The sequence below is a fragment of the Natrix helvetica genome (genome assembly GCF_964273705.1).
Source record: "Natrix helvetica genome assembly, chromosome: 5".
Taxonomy (NCBI): Eukaryota; Metazoa; Chordata; class Lepidosauria; order Squamata; family Natricidae; genus Natrix; species Natrix helvetica.
The window spans coordinates 5394139-5413551 of record NC_138551.1 but is presented as its reverse complement, the minus strand read 5'-3'; the positions used below and the strand labels follow the sequence as shown (position 1 = coordinate 5413551).

Below are 19413 nucleotides of genomic sequence, written 5' to 3'. Positions count from 1 at the left end.
TCAAATTGTTTTTAATATGACTGTACACCGCCCCGAGTCCTGTTTAGGAAAGGGTGCAGCCTATAAATTAAATTATTATTATTATTATTATTATTATTATTATTATTATTATTATTATTATTATTATTATTTGTGTTACAACCCCTGGTATGCCCAAATATGGGAGGGAACTCACTACTCCCCCTTTCTGTCTATCGGCTCACTACAGGAGACCATCCAGGCAGAAAAGCATATTTTTTAATGTTGCCTTTTTATATTTGTGTTGTATTTGTGCTGATAAATAAATAAAGGGAGACTAGTATAGATCTATTTCAAGCTATTTAGCTCTCATCAGCTAGCCATATCCTTACTGGGTTAGTGGCTAATACATCTGCCTAATATGTAATACAGCCCAGGTTCGAATCCCAGTAAGGGTATGGCTAGCTGATGACAGCTAAATAGCTTGAAATAGATCTATACTAGTCTCCCTTTATTTATCAGCACAAATACAACACAAATATAAAAAGGCAACATTAAAAATAAAAATATGGTTTTCTGCCTAGATGGTTTTCTGTAATGAGCCGAAGGACAGAAAGGGGGAGTAGTGAGCTCCCTCCCATATTTGGGCATACCAGGGGTTGTAACACACATACATACATACATACATACACACACACACACACACACACACACACACACACACAGATACATACATACATACATACATACATACATACATGCATACACAATACAACCCCTGCTCTCAGCAGCAAGCCCGATACCATTTCAGACAAATGGTTGTCCAATCTCTTCTTGAAAACCTGCAGTCATGGTGCAGCCACAACTTCTGGTGGCAACTTCTGTTCCACTGGTTAATTGTCCTCATTGTTAGGAAGTTTCTCCTAAATTCCAGGTTGCTTCTCTCCTTGATTAGTTTCCACCCATTGCTTCTTGTCCTGACCTCAGGTGCCTTGGAGAATAGTTTGACTCCCTCTTCTTTGTGGCAACCCCTGAGATATTGGAACACTGTTATCATGTCTCCCCTGGTCCTTCTTTTCATCAGACTAGACATATCCAGTTCCTGCAACCGTTCTTCCTATGTTTTAGTCTCCATTCCCCTAATCCTCTTTGTTCCTCTTTTCTGCACTCTTTCTAGAGCAGTGTTTTTCAACCTTGGCAACTTGAAGATGTCTGGACTTCAACTCCCATCTGGGAGTTGAAGTCCGGACATCTTTAAGTTGCCAAGGTTGAGAAACACAGTTCTAGAGTCTCCACATCTTTTCTACATCGTGGTGATATTTTATTTATTTATTTATTTATTTATTTATTTATTTATTTATTTATTTATTTATTTATTTATTTATTTATTTATTTATTTATTTATTTATTTATTTATTTATTTATTTATTTATTTATTTATTTATTTATTTATTTATTTATTTATTTATTTATTTATTTACCTACCTACCTACCTACCTACCTACCTACCTACCTACCTACCTACCTACCTACCTACCTACCTACCTACCTACCTACCTACCTTTCCAATTGGGAATCCCATGATCACGACATCCTTCAGGCATTTCCGTAAGGGCCCAGTGATCGCAACGTTGCTGTAGCGAACAATTTCATGCAGCACAGCATTCGTGTAGGGTAATCTGTTCCGATCCTCATAAGTGACGATTTGAGATGGCCCCAGAATGGCATCGATTTCATGGTGGATTTTTTCTGTAGATAGACACATTACAGCAGGGCTGTCAAACTCAATTTCATTGAGGGCCGCGTTATGGTTGAATTTGACCTTGGGGGACAGGATCATTGTCAGGTTCCAGCCGGTATGCCCTGGTATGGGCGTACCGGTGCCTGCTGGGAGCAGCAGCCACCGTACTGGAACGGTGCTCTGGAGGACCTGCCTGCTCGCTTTCCTTACCTGTATTTGAGCCAACCAGGCCATTTGAGCATGCACATGCAGCGCACAGAGTCTGCGCTCCGCTGAGCAGCTGGAGCATTACAAGGCAGTGTGGTTAACGCCCGGCCCCATCTTAGCGTACCGGTTGTGACGAGATCTGGAACCCATCACTGGACAGGAAGGGTGTTGCCAGCTCAACATCACTTGTTGTCGGGGGCACCTGTGGTAGCCCAAGTGCTCTGCCAATGAAAACGGACTCCTAAGCTCCGTTTTTGACTGCGATGGCTTCCTGCAACCCTCTGCCAGCAAAAACGGAGCTCAGGAGGGCCATCTATGGCCTTTGCAAACCCTGTTTTTGCTGGCAGAGGCACTGCAGGCCGATACTTTGCCGTTTCCTGGGCAGCCCCGCAGGCCAGATCTAAGCACCGTGGGGGCTGGATGCAGCCCCCGGGCCTTGAGTTTGACACCCCTGCATTACAGGGTTACCTTAATATTGCTTTGCCATTATCTCTCCTAATTCCTGAGAATTGCGATTCATTTCTTTCACTTGGGACCGAGTTAATTGTTATTTTTATTGCTCCAATGAAGCAACATGCAGTGGTATCTCGGTACTCGTTGTTACTTTTCCCAGAAGTGCGGTAGGTACTAAAAATGATAAGTATTAAGCAAACTACATGAGCTACCACATGACTCTTTCTTTTGACCAGAAGGGATAGTGGATTACGAGGCAGCCAACACTGACAAATACTGGCCTGCTTGTTGAGTACCAGGAAAAACAACAAGTATAGGGACAAGATATTAGCTTCAAAATACGTTGAGTACAGTTGGTCCTCAATTTACAACAGTTAATTTAGTGACTGTTAAAAGTTACAACCACACTGAAAAAAGTGGCTTAGGAACATTTTTCAGACTTACGACCAACAGCAGCATCCCCATGGTCACGTGATCAAAATTCAGATGCCACTGATTCATATTTATGACGGTTGCAGTGTCCCTGGGTCATGTGATCCGCTTTTCAGACCTTCTGGCAAGCAAAGTCAGCGGGGAAGCCAGATTCACTTAACAACCGTGTCACTAATTTAATATTTGCAATGGTTCACTTAACAACAATGGGAAGAAAGTCAAACAAATGGGGCAAAACTCAGTTAACAACTCTCTAGCCTAGCAACAGAAATTTGGGGCTCCATTATGGTCGTAACTCAAGGACTACCTTTATATAAAGTAATCCGGTATACTGGAGTAGTGAAACATGCTAATCTATTAAAATTCATGACGATCACAATGTGTGATTTCACCCGCTAAATCTTTACCAAATCTTTACCAAAACTGGTTAAGGTTGTTGGATGAAGACCACTGGGTCTTCAGTTTGCAAGACATTTGTGATTCCACAATAACATTTACTTTTTCTTGATTAGCCTCAATATTTTTGAACAGAAGAGGGGAGAGGAGAGGAGAGGAGAGGAGAGGAGAAGATAGAAGATAGAATAGAATAGAATAGAATAGAATAGAATAGAATAGAATGGAATGGAATGGAATGGAATGTGGAATGGAAGGGAAGGGAGGAGAGGGAGAGGGAGATGAGAGGAGAGGAGAGGAGAGGAGAGGAGAAGAGAAGATAGAAGAGAAGATAGAATAGAATGGAAGGGAAGGGAGGAGAGAGAGGGAGAGGAGAGGAGAGGAGAGGAGAGGAGAAGCTAGAAGAGAAGATAGAATAGAATAGAGTAGAATAGAATAGAATAGAATAGAATAGAATGGAATGGAGTGGAGTGGAGTGGAGTAGAGTGGAATGGAAGGGAAGGGAAGGGAGGAGAGGGAGAGGAGAGGAGAGGAGAAGAGAAGATAGAAGAGAAGATAAAATAGAATAGAATAGAATAGAATAGAATGGAATGGAATGGAATGGAATGGAGTGGAGTGGAGTGGAGTGGAGTGGAGTAGAGTGGAATGGAAGGGAAGGGAAGGGAAGGGAGGAGAGGGAGAGGAGAGGAGAAGAGAAGAGAAGATAGAAGAGAAGATAGAAGAGAATAGAACGGGATGGAATGGATTGGAAGGGAAGGGAAGGAAAGGGAAGGGAGGAGAGGGAGAGGAGAAGAGAGGAGAGGAGAGAAGAAGAGAAGATAGAATAGAAGGGAAGGGAGGAGAGGAGAGGAGAAGATAGAAGAGAAGATAGAATAGAATAGAATAGAATAGTATAGAATAGAATAGAATGGACTGGAAGGGAAGGGAAGGGAAAGGAGGAGAGGAAGAGGAGAGGAGAAGAGAGAAGAGAAGAGAAGATAGAATAGAATAGAATAGAATGGAAGGGAAGGGAAGGGAAGGGAAGGGAGGAGAGGGAGAGGAGAGGAGAGGAGAAGAGAAGAGAAGAGAAGATAGAAGAGAAGATAGAATAGAATAGAACGGGATGGAATGGATTGGAAGGGAAGGGAAGGAAAGGGAAGGGAAGGGAGGAGAGGGAGAGGAGAAGAGAGGAGAGGAGAGAAGAAGAGAAGATAGAATAGAAGGGAAGGGAGGAGAGGAGAGGAGAAGATAGAAGAGAAAGAATAGAATAGAATAGAATAGAATAGAATAGAATAGAATAGAATAGAATGGAATGGAAGGGAAGGGAAGGGAAAGGAGGAGAGGGAGAGGAGAGGAGAAGAGAGAAGAGAGAAGAGAAGAGAAGATAGAATAGAATAGAATGGAATGGGATGGGATGGAAGGAAAGGGAAGGGAGGAGAGGGAGAGGAGAAGAGAGGAGAGGAGAGGAGAAGAGAAGATAGAAGGGAAGGGAAGGGAGGAGAGGAGAAGATAGAAGAGAAGGTAGAATAGAATAGAAGGGACTGGAAGGGAAGGGAAGGAAAGGGAAAGGAGGAGAGGGAGAGGAGAGGAGAAGAGAGAAGAGAAGAGAAGATAGAATAGAATGGAATGGAATGGAATGGAAGGAAAGGGAAGGGAGGAGAGGGAGAGGAGAAGAGAGGAGAGGAGAGGAGAAGAGAAGATAGAAGGGAAGGGAAGGGAGGAGAGGAGAAGATAGAAGAGAAGATAGAATAGAATAGAACGGACTGGAAGGGAAGGGAAGGGAGGAGAGGGAGAGGAGAGGAGAAGATAGAAGAGACGATAGAATAGAATGGAAGGAAAGGGAAGAGAAGAGAGGAGAGGAGAGGAGAAGACAAGACAAGCCCTTGGAGGTCTTCTAATCCAACCTCTGCCCAAGGCAAGAGATCTTATTGCAACCCAGACAGATGGTTGCCCATCGTTTCTTGAAGAACTCCAGCGATGGAGCGACCTCAACTTCTGGTGGCAAGTTGTTCCATTGATTAATTGTTCTCAGAAAAATTCTCCTTAATTCCAGGTTGGATCTCTCTATGATGAGCTGTCAGGCATTGCCTCTCGTCCTACCTTGACCTCCTCCCTTCAAGTAGCAGAAGACAGCTATCACGTCACCCCTAATTCTTCCCTTTGTTGGGCTAGACATACCTGGTTCTCTTAACTGTTCATCGTAGGGTTTCTCCTGCAGGCCTCTAACCATCCTTGTTGCTCTTCTCTACCTTTTTTCAAGGATCTCAGCTTCTTCTTTGCATCGTGGTGACCAGAATTGGATGCAACATTCTAAGTGTGGCCTCACTAGTGCAGTATAAAGCAGAATTAATAGTTCCTGTAATCTTGATATAACTTGACCGGATACAGGTAGTCCTCGACTTACGATCACAATTGAGCCCAAGATTCCTGTTGTTATGTGAGATCTTTGTTAAGTAAGCTTTGCTGCACTCTACAAACTTTTCTGCCACGGTTGTTAAGTGGATCACTGCCATTGACAACTTAGTAACCTGGTTGTTCAGTGAATCTGGCTTCCCTGTTGACTTTGTTTGTCGGAAAGTCGCAACATGAGATCCCATGACCTTGGGACACAGCAACGGTCATAAGTATGAACCAGTTGCCAAGCAGTGACGTGCGGTGAGGTTTATAGCTGGTGAGGCAGCAATTTTTTTAGACTTGTGGACTTCAACTCCCAGAATTCCACAGTCAGGCATGCTCAGTTGTGACCTGCCACCCTCCGCCCTCGGATTCGGCCACGGCACCGCCTGCCAGAGCTGCGCGGAATCTGGGGTGCGCTTGTTGGGCGAGGGCAGCACAGGTGGGGAGCGGACGGAGCAGAGGAAGCCTCTCCCCCCCGCTTCCCGCACCCGAAAGAACAAAGGGAACCTCTGCCGCCGACCGGGCAACCTGGCTGGCCTCTCTCACAGCGGCCTTCTGGTGCCGAGCTTGGGAGTCCCTGGAGGAGCTGGCGGGGGTTGCAAGCACCGCAGGCTGGACTGGAGCCTCGAGTCTAGGGCAGCGAGTCATTCGATAGGAAACTTGCCTCTTGGAAGGAATGACTCGGCTTGGCTCCTGCTTTGTCTCTCCTGCCTTTTCGCTTCTCCGTTCGGTCGCTGGGCGGCAGATCGAAAGCGGGAGCCAAGCTGGGTCAGTCCTCCCAAAAGGCAAGTTTCCCATCGAATGACTCGCTGCCCTGATGATGAGAGGTTAGGCTGTGCCTCACTTGCCTCACCTGACTGCACGTCACTGTCGCCAAGAATGCTTCAAAGGTCGTAACTGTGAAAACGGTCCTGTCACTACTTTCAGTGCCATTGTAACCAGTGAGTGATGGGATTCAACTGGTGTAACAACCGGTTTCTCTAAGTGCGCGCCTTGTGTGCTCTCCCACACACAGTGCGCTTGAAAACAGCTCCCAAACTTACCATCTACTGCAGCCCTAGTGAGTAAAACAGCTGTACTGCGCCTTTCAGATGGGCTTCAAACAAAGGAAATATAGGCTAGACTAGGGCAGGGGCCGGTGGACGGGGCCAACTGATAGTCGGAACGACCAGTTCACCCAAACCAGTCCAAACCGGCTGAATCCCACCCCTGCTTGTAACTGTTCTGACCCAGCCTTCACAAGCAATGAGAAACCACTTACTCACGAGTAAAACAACCCCCCCTTTTTTTCTTAAAACAGGGCACGAACGGTCTTGATTTATGTTGGATAGATCAAGCCAAAAATAATTAGCCTCCCATGAAAGTCTTATGAAACAGGGCGCAGTCTCTGTTCACACAAGAACGCTGGATTAAAAAAAGGCCTTCCATGATTACCGTATTTTTCAGAGTATAAGGCGCACCTTTTTCCCTCCAAAAAGAGGCTGAAAATCCGGGGGCTTCTTATACACTGAATACAGTATATTTTTGCCTCCCAAAACCCTTCACCAAAATGGCCGTGCATAGCTTGCAGGAGGCTTTCAGAGAGCTCCTGGGGGCTGGGGAGGGCAGAAATGAGTGAAAAACGGGCCTTTTTTTTGCTCAATTTTGCCCCCCTCCCCCAGCCCCCAGGAGTACTCTATAAGTCTCCTAAAGGCTATGCATGAAATTTTTGACAAAAAAAGGGCCCGTTTTCATGAAAAATGGGCTGTTTTTTGCTTGTTTTGGATGGGGCACCCCCCAGGAGCACTCTGCAAGCCTCCTAAAGGCTATTCAGGCCTTTTTTTGGGGAAAAAATACGGGCCTGTGTTTGCGAAAAATTTTGGGCGGTTTGCAGAGTGCAAAAACTTTTTTTTAAAAAAATTGCCTCTTCAAACCTTGATGCGTCTTATACTCCGAAAAATACGGGTAAGCCAACCAGAAACAGTTCCTGTTCACACCGGCTGAGGCAAATGTACTACCTATTGTTTCCTTGAAGGGAAACTCCGGCAGCACTCCACATACAGAGTCCCAACAAACCTGGTTCTGGCAAAAGAGTCCGACTTGATTTATGTACACTGGAAAACGAACAGTTGTCTGCGACAACAGGCCACTCCCAAACCCCTCATATTTATTTCTCAGCCAGGGAGAAGCTGGCTAGCGTCTACAACTTCTTTTCCCTGAGAGCCGGCTTATTGATTTCCGTTGCTCTGCTCTCCTCTCCTCTGTGAATCTAGGATGGGCCCCATGCGTTCCTCTCTCTCACTCATCTCAGGCCCCGAAGACAGCCGCCTCTCCATTTGGGAGCAGACGAAAGACCCCCAACTCTGTATCTGTCTCTGCTTCTGCTTCCTCAACAGAGCCTTCCAAAGGCTCCTCACTCCTCCTCCTTGTTTGACTGTGCTGCTAGTTCTGCTGGCAGCCGATGGGCCACAACATTAACGTTGAACGGTCACTAAATGGATTAGTGGTACGCTGAGGGCTTCCTGTATATCGCTTTGACCCAATGAACGGACACCCACATTCCAAAGCCGTGGCAGCTTCATTCACCTACCTTGCACATCTGGATATTTGAGCAAATAAAGAAGGCCCCAGTACAACGTGGTCGTGCTGGTCTCTGCTCCGCCAATCAACAGGTCGACAATAGTTTGAATCATGTTATCCTCACTGAAAAAGGAATCGGAGTTCTCTGCGCTCTGGAAAATAGGACAAAAGGCCAATAAGCAGGAGATTTTTCACTCAATCCGCCCATTGAAAGGATAAACCCCAAAATTATGTTCTGGGTTCCCTCTCTTTCTCCCTGTCAGCGTTCCCAGTTAGTCCAGACATGGCTAGATACAGGTAGCCCTCGACCTATGGTAGGTTCTGAATCAAGTAAGGAGGGCGGGCGGGCCCTCTGGAGCACCGTACTGGAACGGTACCTGGTGCTCCCAGCAGGCACCGGTACATCCCTACCGTGTGTGTTTGTGTGTGTGTGTGTGTACTGGTCATATCCCACCACTGCCCTCGACTTGCGACCATAATTGAGCAAAAGTTTCTGTTGCTAAGTGAGACAGCTAAGTGAGTTTTTGCCACAGTTGTTAAGTGAGTCACATGGTTGTTAAATGAATCTGGCTTCCCCATTGACTGCGCTTGTCAGAAGGGCGCAAAAGGGGATCAGGTGACCCCTGGGACACTACAACCATCATAAATATGAGTATCCGGATTTTGTGATCAGGGGTTTGCTGGCTGTTATAACTTCAAACAGTCACTAAATGAACTGTTGTAAGTCGAGGGATACTTGTATACTAATTCTTAATACAATACAATAGTAGAGTTGGAAGGGACCTTGGAGGTCTTCTAGTCCAACCCCCTGCCTAGGAAGGAAACCTTATACCGTTCCAGACAAATGGCTATCCAACATCTTCTTAAAGACTTCCAGTGTTGGGGCATTCACAACTTCTGGAGGCAAGCTGTTCCACTGATTAATTGTTCTAACTGTCAGGAAGTTTCTCCTCAGTTCTAAGTTGCTTCTCTCCTTGATTAGTTTCCACCCATTGCTTCTTGTTCTACCCTCAGGTGCCTTGGAGAATAGTTTGACTCCCTCTTCTTTGTGGCAACCTGTGAGATATTGGAACAATGCTATCATGTCTCCCCTAGTCCTTCTTTCTCTTAAGCTAGACATACACAGTTCCTGCAACCGTTCTTCATATGTTTTAGTCTCCAGTCCCCTAATCCTCTTTGTTGCTCTTCTCTGCACTCTTTCTAGAGTCTCCACATCTTTTTTACATCGTGGCGACCAGAACTGAAAGCAGTATTCCAAGTGTGGCCTTTCCAAAGCATTATAAAGTGGTATTAACACTTCACGTGATCTTGATTCTATCCCTCTGTTGATGCAGCCTAGAACTGTGTTGGCTTTTTTGGCAGCTGCTGCACACTGCTGGCTCATATTTAAATGGTTGTCCACTAGGACTCCAAGATCCCTCTCACAGTTACTACTATTGAGCCAGGTAGCACCTATACTGTACCTGTGCATTCCGTTTTTGTTGCCTAAATGTAGAACCTTACTCTTTTCACCATTGAATTTCATTTTATTAGATAGTGCCCAATGTTCAAGTTTGTCAAGATCCTTCTGTATCTTTAGCCTCTTCTTTATTGTAAGGTTACATTAACAGATTTTTGCAAGCCTGAAAGTACAGTTCTCCCGCCCTCATCTTTTCAGCTCTTCTAAGCCTCTTGATGCATTAATTGTACAGCTGAGGGCTCTGCTGCTTCTTATCTAACAGTTCCCTAGGCAGCATCTCTTCACCCATTTCACAAGCTCTAACCATTATACCATTACACCCATTAACTAAGTCAAGAAATAGGTTGGCTCTTGTGGCCCACCAGCGGCCAGCGGATCTGGTAGCAGATTCAGACAGTGAGGAGGTTGGGGAGGAACCTGGGCCAGTCCTGGAGTCGGGGGAAGGCTCTGATGAGGGCTCTGTGTCGGAGGCAGAGTGGGGGCCAGGGCCATCTGACAGTTCTCAGCTGCCTTTGGAGTCGGAGATCAGTGGGGCAGAAGAACAGCTGGAGCCTGTCCCCAGTGTGCGCATGCGCAGAGCTACCAGGAGAAGGCAGCAGCTAAGGAAGACTCGGGAGTAAAGACACAGATGGACGGTGAATGGCCCCTCCCATAGGAAATAAAAGAGGAGTGAAAGGGGAGTTTGCAGGAGACATTTAATTCAAGTCATTGAGAGTGAAGATCTGTCCCTGACTTCTTGCCAAGGAATTGCTGCTACAGCATTGTGTTTGGAAGATATCGGCCTGGCAGCTCTCCAAGCCTGATCAAGTAGTTGTGAAAGACTTTTGGCCACGACTTTGCTGGAGAGGAATTCCTTTTAAACGAAATAAAAGGGGTTTTGTTAGAGCGAGGAGTCAGCTTCATGCTTTTGGGAAGCCTAGGTCAGAACATGAGGTACGTTAGGTACGAGTGGCTGGTCCTACATTGACATAAGAAGAGCGAGTCATCATTTGGATACTGGCTACCTACACAATGTCTGGAGAACAGAGATGTGTTTGTGTGTGTGTGTGTGCCCTAAAGTCAAGATGGTAGCAATAGAAGAGAATCTTTGTAGCTTGCAGTTCAACTGTGGTTTCCTTGGTGCCCTCTCAGTTTGGTGTTTTCTTGGAGATGTTTCATTACCCAACTAGGTAACATCATCAGTGCTAGAAGAGAGTGTGGTTTGGGAGGAGGAGGAAGAGGAGGACCGTAGAATTCTTGGTGCTCTCTGAGCTGGGTTGTTTTCTTGCAGACATCTCATTACCCAACTAGGTAACGTCATCAGTGCTAGTAAGGAGTGAGATTTGTAGATAGGAGGAGGAGGAGGAAGGCTGTGGGATCCTTGGTCCTCTCTGAGCTTGGTTGTTTTCTTGCAGACATTTCATTACCCAATTAGGAACATTGATGTTACCCGGTTGGTAGTTAAACATCTGCAAGAAAATAACCCAGGCGCAGAGAACACCAAGGGTGATTACAAACACCATCTTGACCTGGGCCCCTCAGCACATCTGTGGCTGTCCTGTCCAGGGGTGAAATCTACTTACCTCCGCTACCGGTTCGCGAATGTGAGTGTGCGCGCTTGCTCTGCTCGCAGGTGCCACCTCTGTGCGTGCGCAGGATCTTCCACGCATGCGCAGAGCATCAAAAATGGACGTGATGACGTCCAGGCGGGTGGGTGGAGCCTGCTACCAAATGTGCCCGCAAAGCGAAGTAGAACAGCCCAGGGGGGGGGGGAGGGAAATCCGCTGTGCCACGCGATTTAGATGAGCTAGCTAATATAAATGGTGCTTCACAGCTGATCGTCGGAAATACCGGTTCGCCCGAACCGGTAGCATTTTCACCCCTGATCCTGTCCCTAGCCAAGATGGCTAATCGCTGAGAACTGGGGGGGCTAAGCTGAACAAGTGCCGAAACCCTCTCCTTGCCTTGGATATTAACTTGAGGTAGAAGTCAATCAGATCCTGTGGTTCCTTGCCTTCTTCCCATCTCTCCCTGTGACTCTGCAACTTGTCCTTGACCAAATTGTGCAAGAACTCGTTGTGTTCAAACAATTCCTGGTAAGGCTTCCGAAATTTCTGCATAATCGCGGGGAAAGAGTCGTAGGCCTAGAGCAAGACAGCAAAATAGAGACAAAGGAGAATGACATCAAGTGAGAATTCGTCGGCTGGCCGGTTGCCGGGTGGTTTTCTCATCCTGCCATGCTTCTTCACAGGTGGGGGGATTTATTTCATTTAAACCAGGAGATTCCAATTTCGGCAATTTTACGACTTGAGGACTTCAACTTCCAGAATTCCTCAGCCGGCGCAAATTGCCAAGGTTGGAGACCTGGCTGAGGAAATCTGGGAGTTGAAGTCCATACATCTTCAAGTTGGCGAGGTTTACCCTGGATTAGATGTTATCCAGAGGTGGTATTCAGCAGGTTCTGACCAGTTCTGGAGAACCGGGAGTAGAAATTTTGAGTAGTTTGGAGAACCGGTAAATACCACCTTTGGCTGGCCCCGCCCCCATCTATTTTCTGCCTCCCGAGTCCCAGCTGATCGGGAGGAAATGGGGATTTTGCAGTATCCTTCCCCTGGAGTGGGGTGGGAATGGAGATTTTACAGTATCCTTCCCTTGCCACGTCCACCAAGCCACTCCCACCAAGCCACTCCCAGCAAGCCATGCCATGCCCACCAAACCACACCTACAGAACTGGTAGTAAAAAAAAATTGAATTCCACCACTGATGCTATCTAAAGTCTTTTCCAACCCCTTCATTCTATGCTTCTACGGGTGAGGTGAAACAGATAATCATTCTCACCTGTAGAATGATCAGGTGAGCAGATCAAGTACAGGTAACCCTCCACCTATGATCACAACTGAGCAATAGCACTAGCCCTTAGACTTATATACCACTTCACAGTGCTTTACAGCCCTCTCTAAGCGGTTTACAGAGTCAGCCTCTTGCCTCCAACAATCTGGGTCCTCGTTTTACTGACCTCGGAAGGACAGAAGGCTGAGTCAACCTTGAGCCTTGTGAAATTTGAACTGTCAAATTGCAGGTAGCCGTCAGTCAGCAGAAGTATCCTGCAGGACTGCACTCTAGCCACTGCGCCACCATGGCTCATAGCCCAAAATTTATGCGGAGCAATTTGTTAATTGTGTTTGCTCCATTTCATAACTATTTTCGACGCCCTTGTTAAGTGAATCCCTGCAGTTCTTAAATTAGTAACAGGTTGTTAAGTGAATCTGGCTTGCCCATGGACTTTGCTTGTCAGGATGCAAAAGGGGATTGATTATATGACTCCGGGACACTGCAACCATCACAAATATGAGTCAGTTGTCAAACCATCCGAATATAAATCACGTGACCATAGGGATGCTGCAATGGTCATAGGTGTGAAACATGGTCATAAGCCACTGTTTTTCAGCGCCCCCGGGCTCCGTTTTTGCTGGCAGAAGGCTAGAAAACAAACTAAAAACAAAACCAAAGGAGAAATGTTTCCCCTTTTGCATTTGAGCATGCAGGCAGGAGAAAGAGAAAGAAGGAAAGACAAAGTAAAAGAAGGAAAGAGGGGAAGAAAGAAGAAAGGAGAATGACGAGGGAAGGAAAAAGAAGAAAAGGAAGGAAGGAAGCAAGGAAGGAAGATTATAATGAGAGGGAGGGTAGGTCTAAGGCAGGGGTGGGGTGCTCCTGCCGTTGCTGCCAGTTTGCTACATGCGCATGCGATACGCACTGCATGTGTGCACAGTTGACCATAAATTGTTCTGTGCATTACTAAAAAAACATGCCGGCAACAGCAGCTGTGAGCGGGGAATTACTTAGTGGGGGTGGCCAGCCTGGGCCGCTGCCAGTTCTTCGACCAAGGCCAAGATATTACTACCAGTTCGCCTGAACCGGTGTGAACCAGTAGCAACCCACCTCTGGCCTGAGGGGAGTCCTGCCTTAGCAGTTGGCCACCACAGGTGCTCCTGACGGGAGTGAGGTTGAGCTGGCCACACCCACCCTGGCCACACCCACTCACACACACCCCGCCCTCAATGAAACCGAGTTTGACACCCCTGATCTTTGTAATCCAACTGACAGTCCTCCACAAAGGAATAGCGAGAAATGCAGTGCTTACCCTGCCCCAGACGTTACCAGCAATGTAGACAATCAGGTGGGCGGCTTTTAATAATTTGTTGAAATGGGCATCCTCTTCGGAAAAGCGATGACCAAACATAAAGTTGCATATAATGTTAGCGACCGCTTTGAGTAAGGGAGTTCGGGGGTCAAAGGGCAAACCTGGGAAGGGAGAAAATGGAGTTTGTATTCACACAGGAGGCTTCGTCTGAAGGAGGGAAGTCCCAGTGATGGAATCTATATAGCTGCGGCCCCCAACCCTTTTGAAACGAGGGAACAGTTACGGGGAAGGCAATTTTTCCACGGACTTGAGGGTGGAGGTGGGGGTGAACAGGTATGCATGAGTTGTACTGTATGCATATACCATGCACAGGATCTACTGCATGAAACCATCATCCGGGATGATGGTTTTATGCATTAGATCCGTGATGGCTAACCTTTTTTAGCTCACATGCCTAAAGCAGGGGGAGCGCAGAGGGGGTCATGCACAGGCGTGCCACACATGCACATGCTCCCCCCCCGCAGGGGAAGGCGAAAACAGCCTCCACCACCCCACCGGATGTCCCCCGGAGGCTTCAGGAGCTTCCCTGAAGCTTCCGGAGCATGAAAAGCTGGCCCTACAGGCAAACCAGAACTTCGGGAACGGACTTCCCGTTTGCTCATAGGACCGTTTTTCGCCCTCCGGAGCCTTCAGCGAAGCCTCTGGAGGGCGAAAAACAGCCTCAAACAAGGCCAAAGTCAGCTGGCCACTGCACACATGTGCATTGGAGCTGACAGGGCAACGCCTCACTTGCCCTAACAAACGGCTCCATGTGCTACCTGTGACATGCGTGCCATAGGTTCGCCATCATGGCACTAGATCCTGTGCATGCAATATATATACAACTCATGCATACATGTTATCTATTTATTTATCTATTTATCCATCCCTTATCCCCCTCTCTCTCTGTGTCTCTTTGTCTCTATCTCTCTGTCTCCCTCTCTTTCTCATATATCTCTTCTCTCTCTCTATCATCTGTCTATCTATCTATCTATCTATCTGTCTGTCTATCTATCTATCTATCTATCTATCTATCTATCTATCTATCTATCTATCTATCTACCTACCTACCTACCTACCTACCTACCTACCTATCATCTGCCTGCCTGCCTGCCTGCCTGCCTGCCTCTCTCTCTCTCCCTTCCTCCCTCCCTCCCTCCCTCCCTCCCTCCCTCCCTCCCTCCCTCCCTCTCCAATCCAATCCAATCCAATCCAATCCAATCCAATCCAATCCAATACAATACAATACAATACAATACAATAGCAGAGTTGGAAGGGACCTTTGAGGTCTTCTAGTCCAACCCCCTGCCTATTGTATGATCTCCGCCTATGGTATGATCATATCTATGGTATGATCTCTCTTCTCTGTCACTCTTCTCTCTCTGTGTGTCTCTGTCTGTCATCTACCTATCATCTGTCCATCATCATCATCTGTCCTCTCTCTTTCCCCTCCCCCCTCTCATCATCTATCTACTTTCCATGCATTTAATAATAATAATAATAATAAACTTTAATTTATAAACCGCACCCTTTCCTAAACAGGACTCGGGGCGGTGTACAGTCATATTAAAACAGTGTGAAGACAGAATATAGATATACTTAAATATATAAATAGGTATACGGAGGAGGTAGGATATGCACTGTACAATATTTAAATTAAAATACAAATAGACATTAAAATTACCCTTAAAAACTACCCAATAAGATGTTTTCCAGGAGGTTAAAAATGGGACTATAAATCAGTTAAGCCAGCTAATTGGAACAAGTGGGTCTTGAGCTTCTGTCGGAAGGAGCTTCTGTCGCAGTGACGTGCGGTGAGGTTTATGACTGGTGAGGCACTGACACAGTGCTGAGTTTCAAATATTTTTAGACTTGTGGACTCCAACTCCCAGAATTCCACAGCCAGGCATGCTCAGTTCCAATTTAAAGCGACAGCATTTGTTTTTCTCCTTTGCTCCTTCTTTCTTTTTCTTTTTCTTCTCCTTCCCCTCCTTCCTCCCTCTCTCCCTTCCTCCCCCTCTCTCAAACACACACACACAGAAGTTGGATTGGACTATCTCTCCTACCCCTTCCCTCTTCACTCACTCTCAAACAACCCCCCCCCCACAAAAGTTGGATTGGATATCTTTTCCAGTGGCTTGAAAGCAGCTCCTCTGCCACCCCCCCCCATTCCCCTGCTGCCTTTCCCAAACACCTCCACCATTGCAAATGCAGCCTACTGTCTGGGTGGGAAATGCCTGGAACACAATAAAGCCCACCCACCACCTCCTGCTGGCAGGCTGGGGTGAGAGGAGAAGCAGAGAAGCCGGAGGGGAGCCGAGCCGAGCCTTCCAAAAGAAAGAGGCTGGGAGGAAGTGTGTGTACTACATGGCTCTTTGCCTGGCTTCCTGCCTCCTCCTGTGGTCTCCTCAGTGCTCGCTTGTGCTCTCCCTCCCCAAGTGTAGTTTGATTGCAGGTGGAGCCACGTTGCCTTTTCAAACTTGTAATCAGTGAAGCTGGGCTAGATTTTATATAGTTTTATCCAGCTGTGTGCGTGAGAGAGAGAAATGAATGGGGGCCTGGGGAGGAAGTCACTACACTTGGGGAGGGAGAGCACCAGTGAGGTTAAGCAGAGTCATCCACGGTGAGGCAGCAACTAGCTCAGCTTTTTCCTTTTACTTTTTTTTTTCATGATGAGAGTGGTGAGGCTGTGCCTCACTTGCCTCACCTGACTGCACGTCACTGTTCTGTCGGTAGTAGTTCTAATATCGGGGGGGGGGAGGTCATTCCAGAGGGTTGGGCCCATCACAAAGAAGGCTCTGCTCCTGGGCGCCGCCCGTTGACACTGCTTAGTGGACGGCACCCGGAGGAGTCCCTCCCTGTGGGAGCGGATTGGTCGCAGGGATGTGTGAGGTGAGATGCGATCCCGCAGGTAACTAGGTCCCGTGCCATGGAGCGCTTTGAAGATAGTAACCAACACCTTGAAACGCACCCGAAAAACCACAGGCAGCCAGTGCAGCTCGCGCAGGAGTGGTGTTATATGGGAGTATCTTGTCCTCCCCATGATAGCCCGCGCGGCCGCATTCTGAACTAGCTGTAGTCTTCGGGTGCATCTCAAGGGGAGCCCCATGTAGAGAGTAATTGCAGAGAGAGTTGCAGTAGTCCAGGCGAAACGTCACCAGCGCATGAGTGACTGTGCGTAAGGCATCCCGATCCAATAGGGGGCGCAATTGGCGCACCAGGCGAACCTGGTGGAACGCCCCCCTAACCACGGCTGCCACATGGTCATCCATTGAGAGCCGGGCATCAAGGAGGACGCCCAAATTGTGCGCCCGTTCCACGGGGGGCAGTTGTTCGCCCCCTATGGCCAGCGATGGGATCCACTGGTTGAACCGGGGCGCCGGTAGCCACAGCCACTCAGTCTTGGAAGGGTTGAGTCTGAGTCTGTTGCCCCCATCCAGACCCGAACGGCTTCCAAGCACCGGGACATCATTTCGACGGCCTCGTTGGGGAGGTTTGGGGTGGAAATGTACAGCTGTGTGTCATCAGCGTACAGATGGTATCCAACCCCAAAACCATGGATGATCTCACCCAGCGGCTTCATGTATGTGTTAAACAGGAGAGGCGAGAGGACCGACCCCTGCGGCACCCCACAAGTGAGTGGCCTCAGGGTCGACCTCTGCTCCCCTGCCAACACACATTGCGTCCGGTCGGAGAGGTAGGAGCAGAACCACCGCAAAACGGTGCCCCCTACTCCCATCCCCTCCAGCCGGCGCAATAGGATACCATGGTTGATGGTATCGAAGGCCGCTGATAGGTCTAATAGGACCAGGATAGAGGAACAACCCCTATCTCTGGCCCTCCAGAGATCATCCACCAACGTGACCAAGGCCGTCTCCGTGCTGTGACCGGGCCGGAAGCCGGACTGGCGCGGGTCTAGATAGTCGGTTTCTTCCAGGTGACGTGGGAGCTGTTGTGCCACCACACTCTCTACAACCTTCGCTAAAAAGGGAAGGTTGGAGACGGGACGATAATTAGCTAGCTCCACCGAGTCCAGGGAAGGCTTCTTGAGTAGGGGCCTCACCACCGCCTCTTTCAAGGCGACCAGCAAGGACCCCTCCTCCAATGAAGCGTTCACAAGACCCAGGAGCCAGCCTCGGGTAACCTCCCAGGATGTCAGTACAAGCCAGGAGGGGCACGGGTCCAATAAACATGTAGTGGCTCGCAGTCGCCCATGTAACCTGTCCAAATCCTCGGGGGCAACAGAGTCAAACTCCTCCCAGCATGGTGCCTCAAGACTTGCTTCCAATGTCTCCCCTGGTCCACTGAAGGGGGCCCATCCACTCCAGGTCTTGGGGGAGGAAACAACATGTATGTTACATCATTCACCATTTTCTTCCTCTTGGATGGTTTTCTAATGTCCCAATCTCTCCTTGAGATATATCCTGGTGGTCTCCTTTTCAAGTATTAACCAGGATGAAATATGCTTCAGTGTTACAAGGTATGGCCCCCTGCTGCCATTCGACTGGGCATAAATTAGACATAACAAAGTTTTTAAAAAGAGCAATGGGGGTGGAGGTGAATCCCAGCATCTCCCGGACCATTGCAAGGTTTCTCATTGCTGCTTTATTGTGTGCAGGGTGTGTGTGTGTCTGTGTGTGTGTCACCTTTTTTGCTCTTGAACACCTTCAGAAGATGCTGCGCCTCCTCCTGGATCCGGTTCTCCAAGATCTTCTTTCCCACACCCAGATTTCGCAGCGTCATCATGACAAAGCGCTTCTGCTGTTTCCAGAGGGGGCCACTGGACATAAAAATACCTGCAGCACAAAGTTGGAACATCTTAACTTTGAGTATACGATCTTGCTACAACAGCTGGGTTCCCCAAGGTGCTTTTTCAAGAGGCAAGTGGACTTTCTTTGTTTTTCCTTGAAGACGTTTCGCTTCTCATTCAAGAAGCTTCTTCAGTTCTTCTTCCTCAGATAGATAGATGAGAGATAGAGACGATAGATGTAGGTAGGTAGGTAGGTAGGTAAGTAGGTAGGTATGTAGGTAGGTAGGTAGAAAGGTAGATAGATATGACAAAGATAGATAGATAGATAGATAGATAGATAGATAGATAGATAGATAGATATGATAAAGAGATAGATAGATGATATAGATAGATAGATATAAATAGATAGATAGATAGATAGATAGATGATAGATAGATAGATAGATAGATAGATAGATAGATAGATAGATAGATAGATAGATAGATAGATGATAGATAGATATGATAAAGAGATAGATAGATAGATGATATAGATAGATAGATAGATAGATAGATAGATAGATAGATAGATAGATATGAAAAAGAGATAGATAGATAGAAAGATGATAGAGATAGATTGATAGAGATGACAAAGAGATAGATAGATAGATAGATAGATAGATAGATAGATAGATAGATAGATAGATAGATAGATAGATAGAAAGATGATAGATATAGAGATAGATAGATAAATATAGAGATAGATAGATATGACAAAGAGATAGATAGATAGATAGATAGATAGATAGATAGATAGATAGACAGACAGACAGACAGATATAGAGATAGATATGACAAAGTGATAGATAGATATAGATAGATAGATATGAGAGAGAGAGAGAGGGAGAGAATAGATCGATAGATATAGAGATGACAAAGATAGATTG

General features: G+C 47.0%; 1 protein-coding gene across 1 annotated transcript in view; it reads right to left on the bottom strand.

The window, feature by feature from the left end:
* Positions 1 to 19413, bottom strand: part of LOC309393644 (cytochrome P450 2J2-like) — a 45074-nt gene that overhangs the window by 9725 nt on the left and 15936 nt on the right. The window contains exons 3-7 of the mRNA XM_081956092.1: positions 18384 to 18533; positions 13699 to 13859; positions 11522 to 11701; positions 8130 to 8271; positions 1520 to 1707 (exon numbers count right to left, since the gene is read on the bottom strand). Coding sequence (XP_081812218.1) covers positions 1520 to 1707; positions 8130 to 8271; positions 11522 to 11701; positions 13699 to 13859; positions 18384 to 18533 — 821 coding nt within the window. The remainder of the gene's footprint in view (positions 1 to 1519; positions 1708 to 8129; positions 8272 to 11521; positions 11702 to 13698; positions 13860 to 18383; positions 18534 to 19413) is intronic.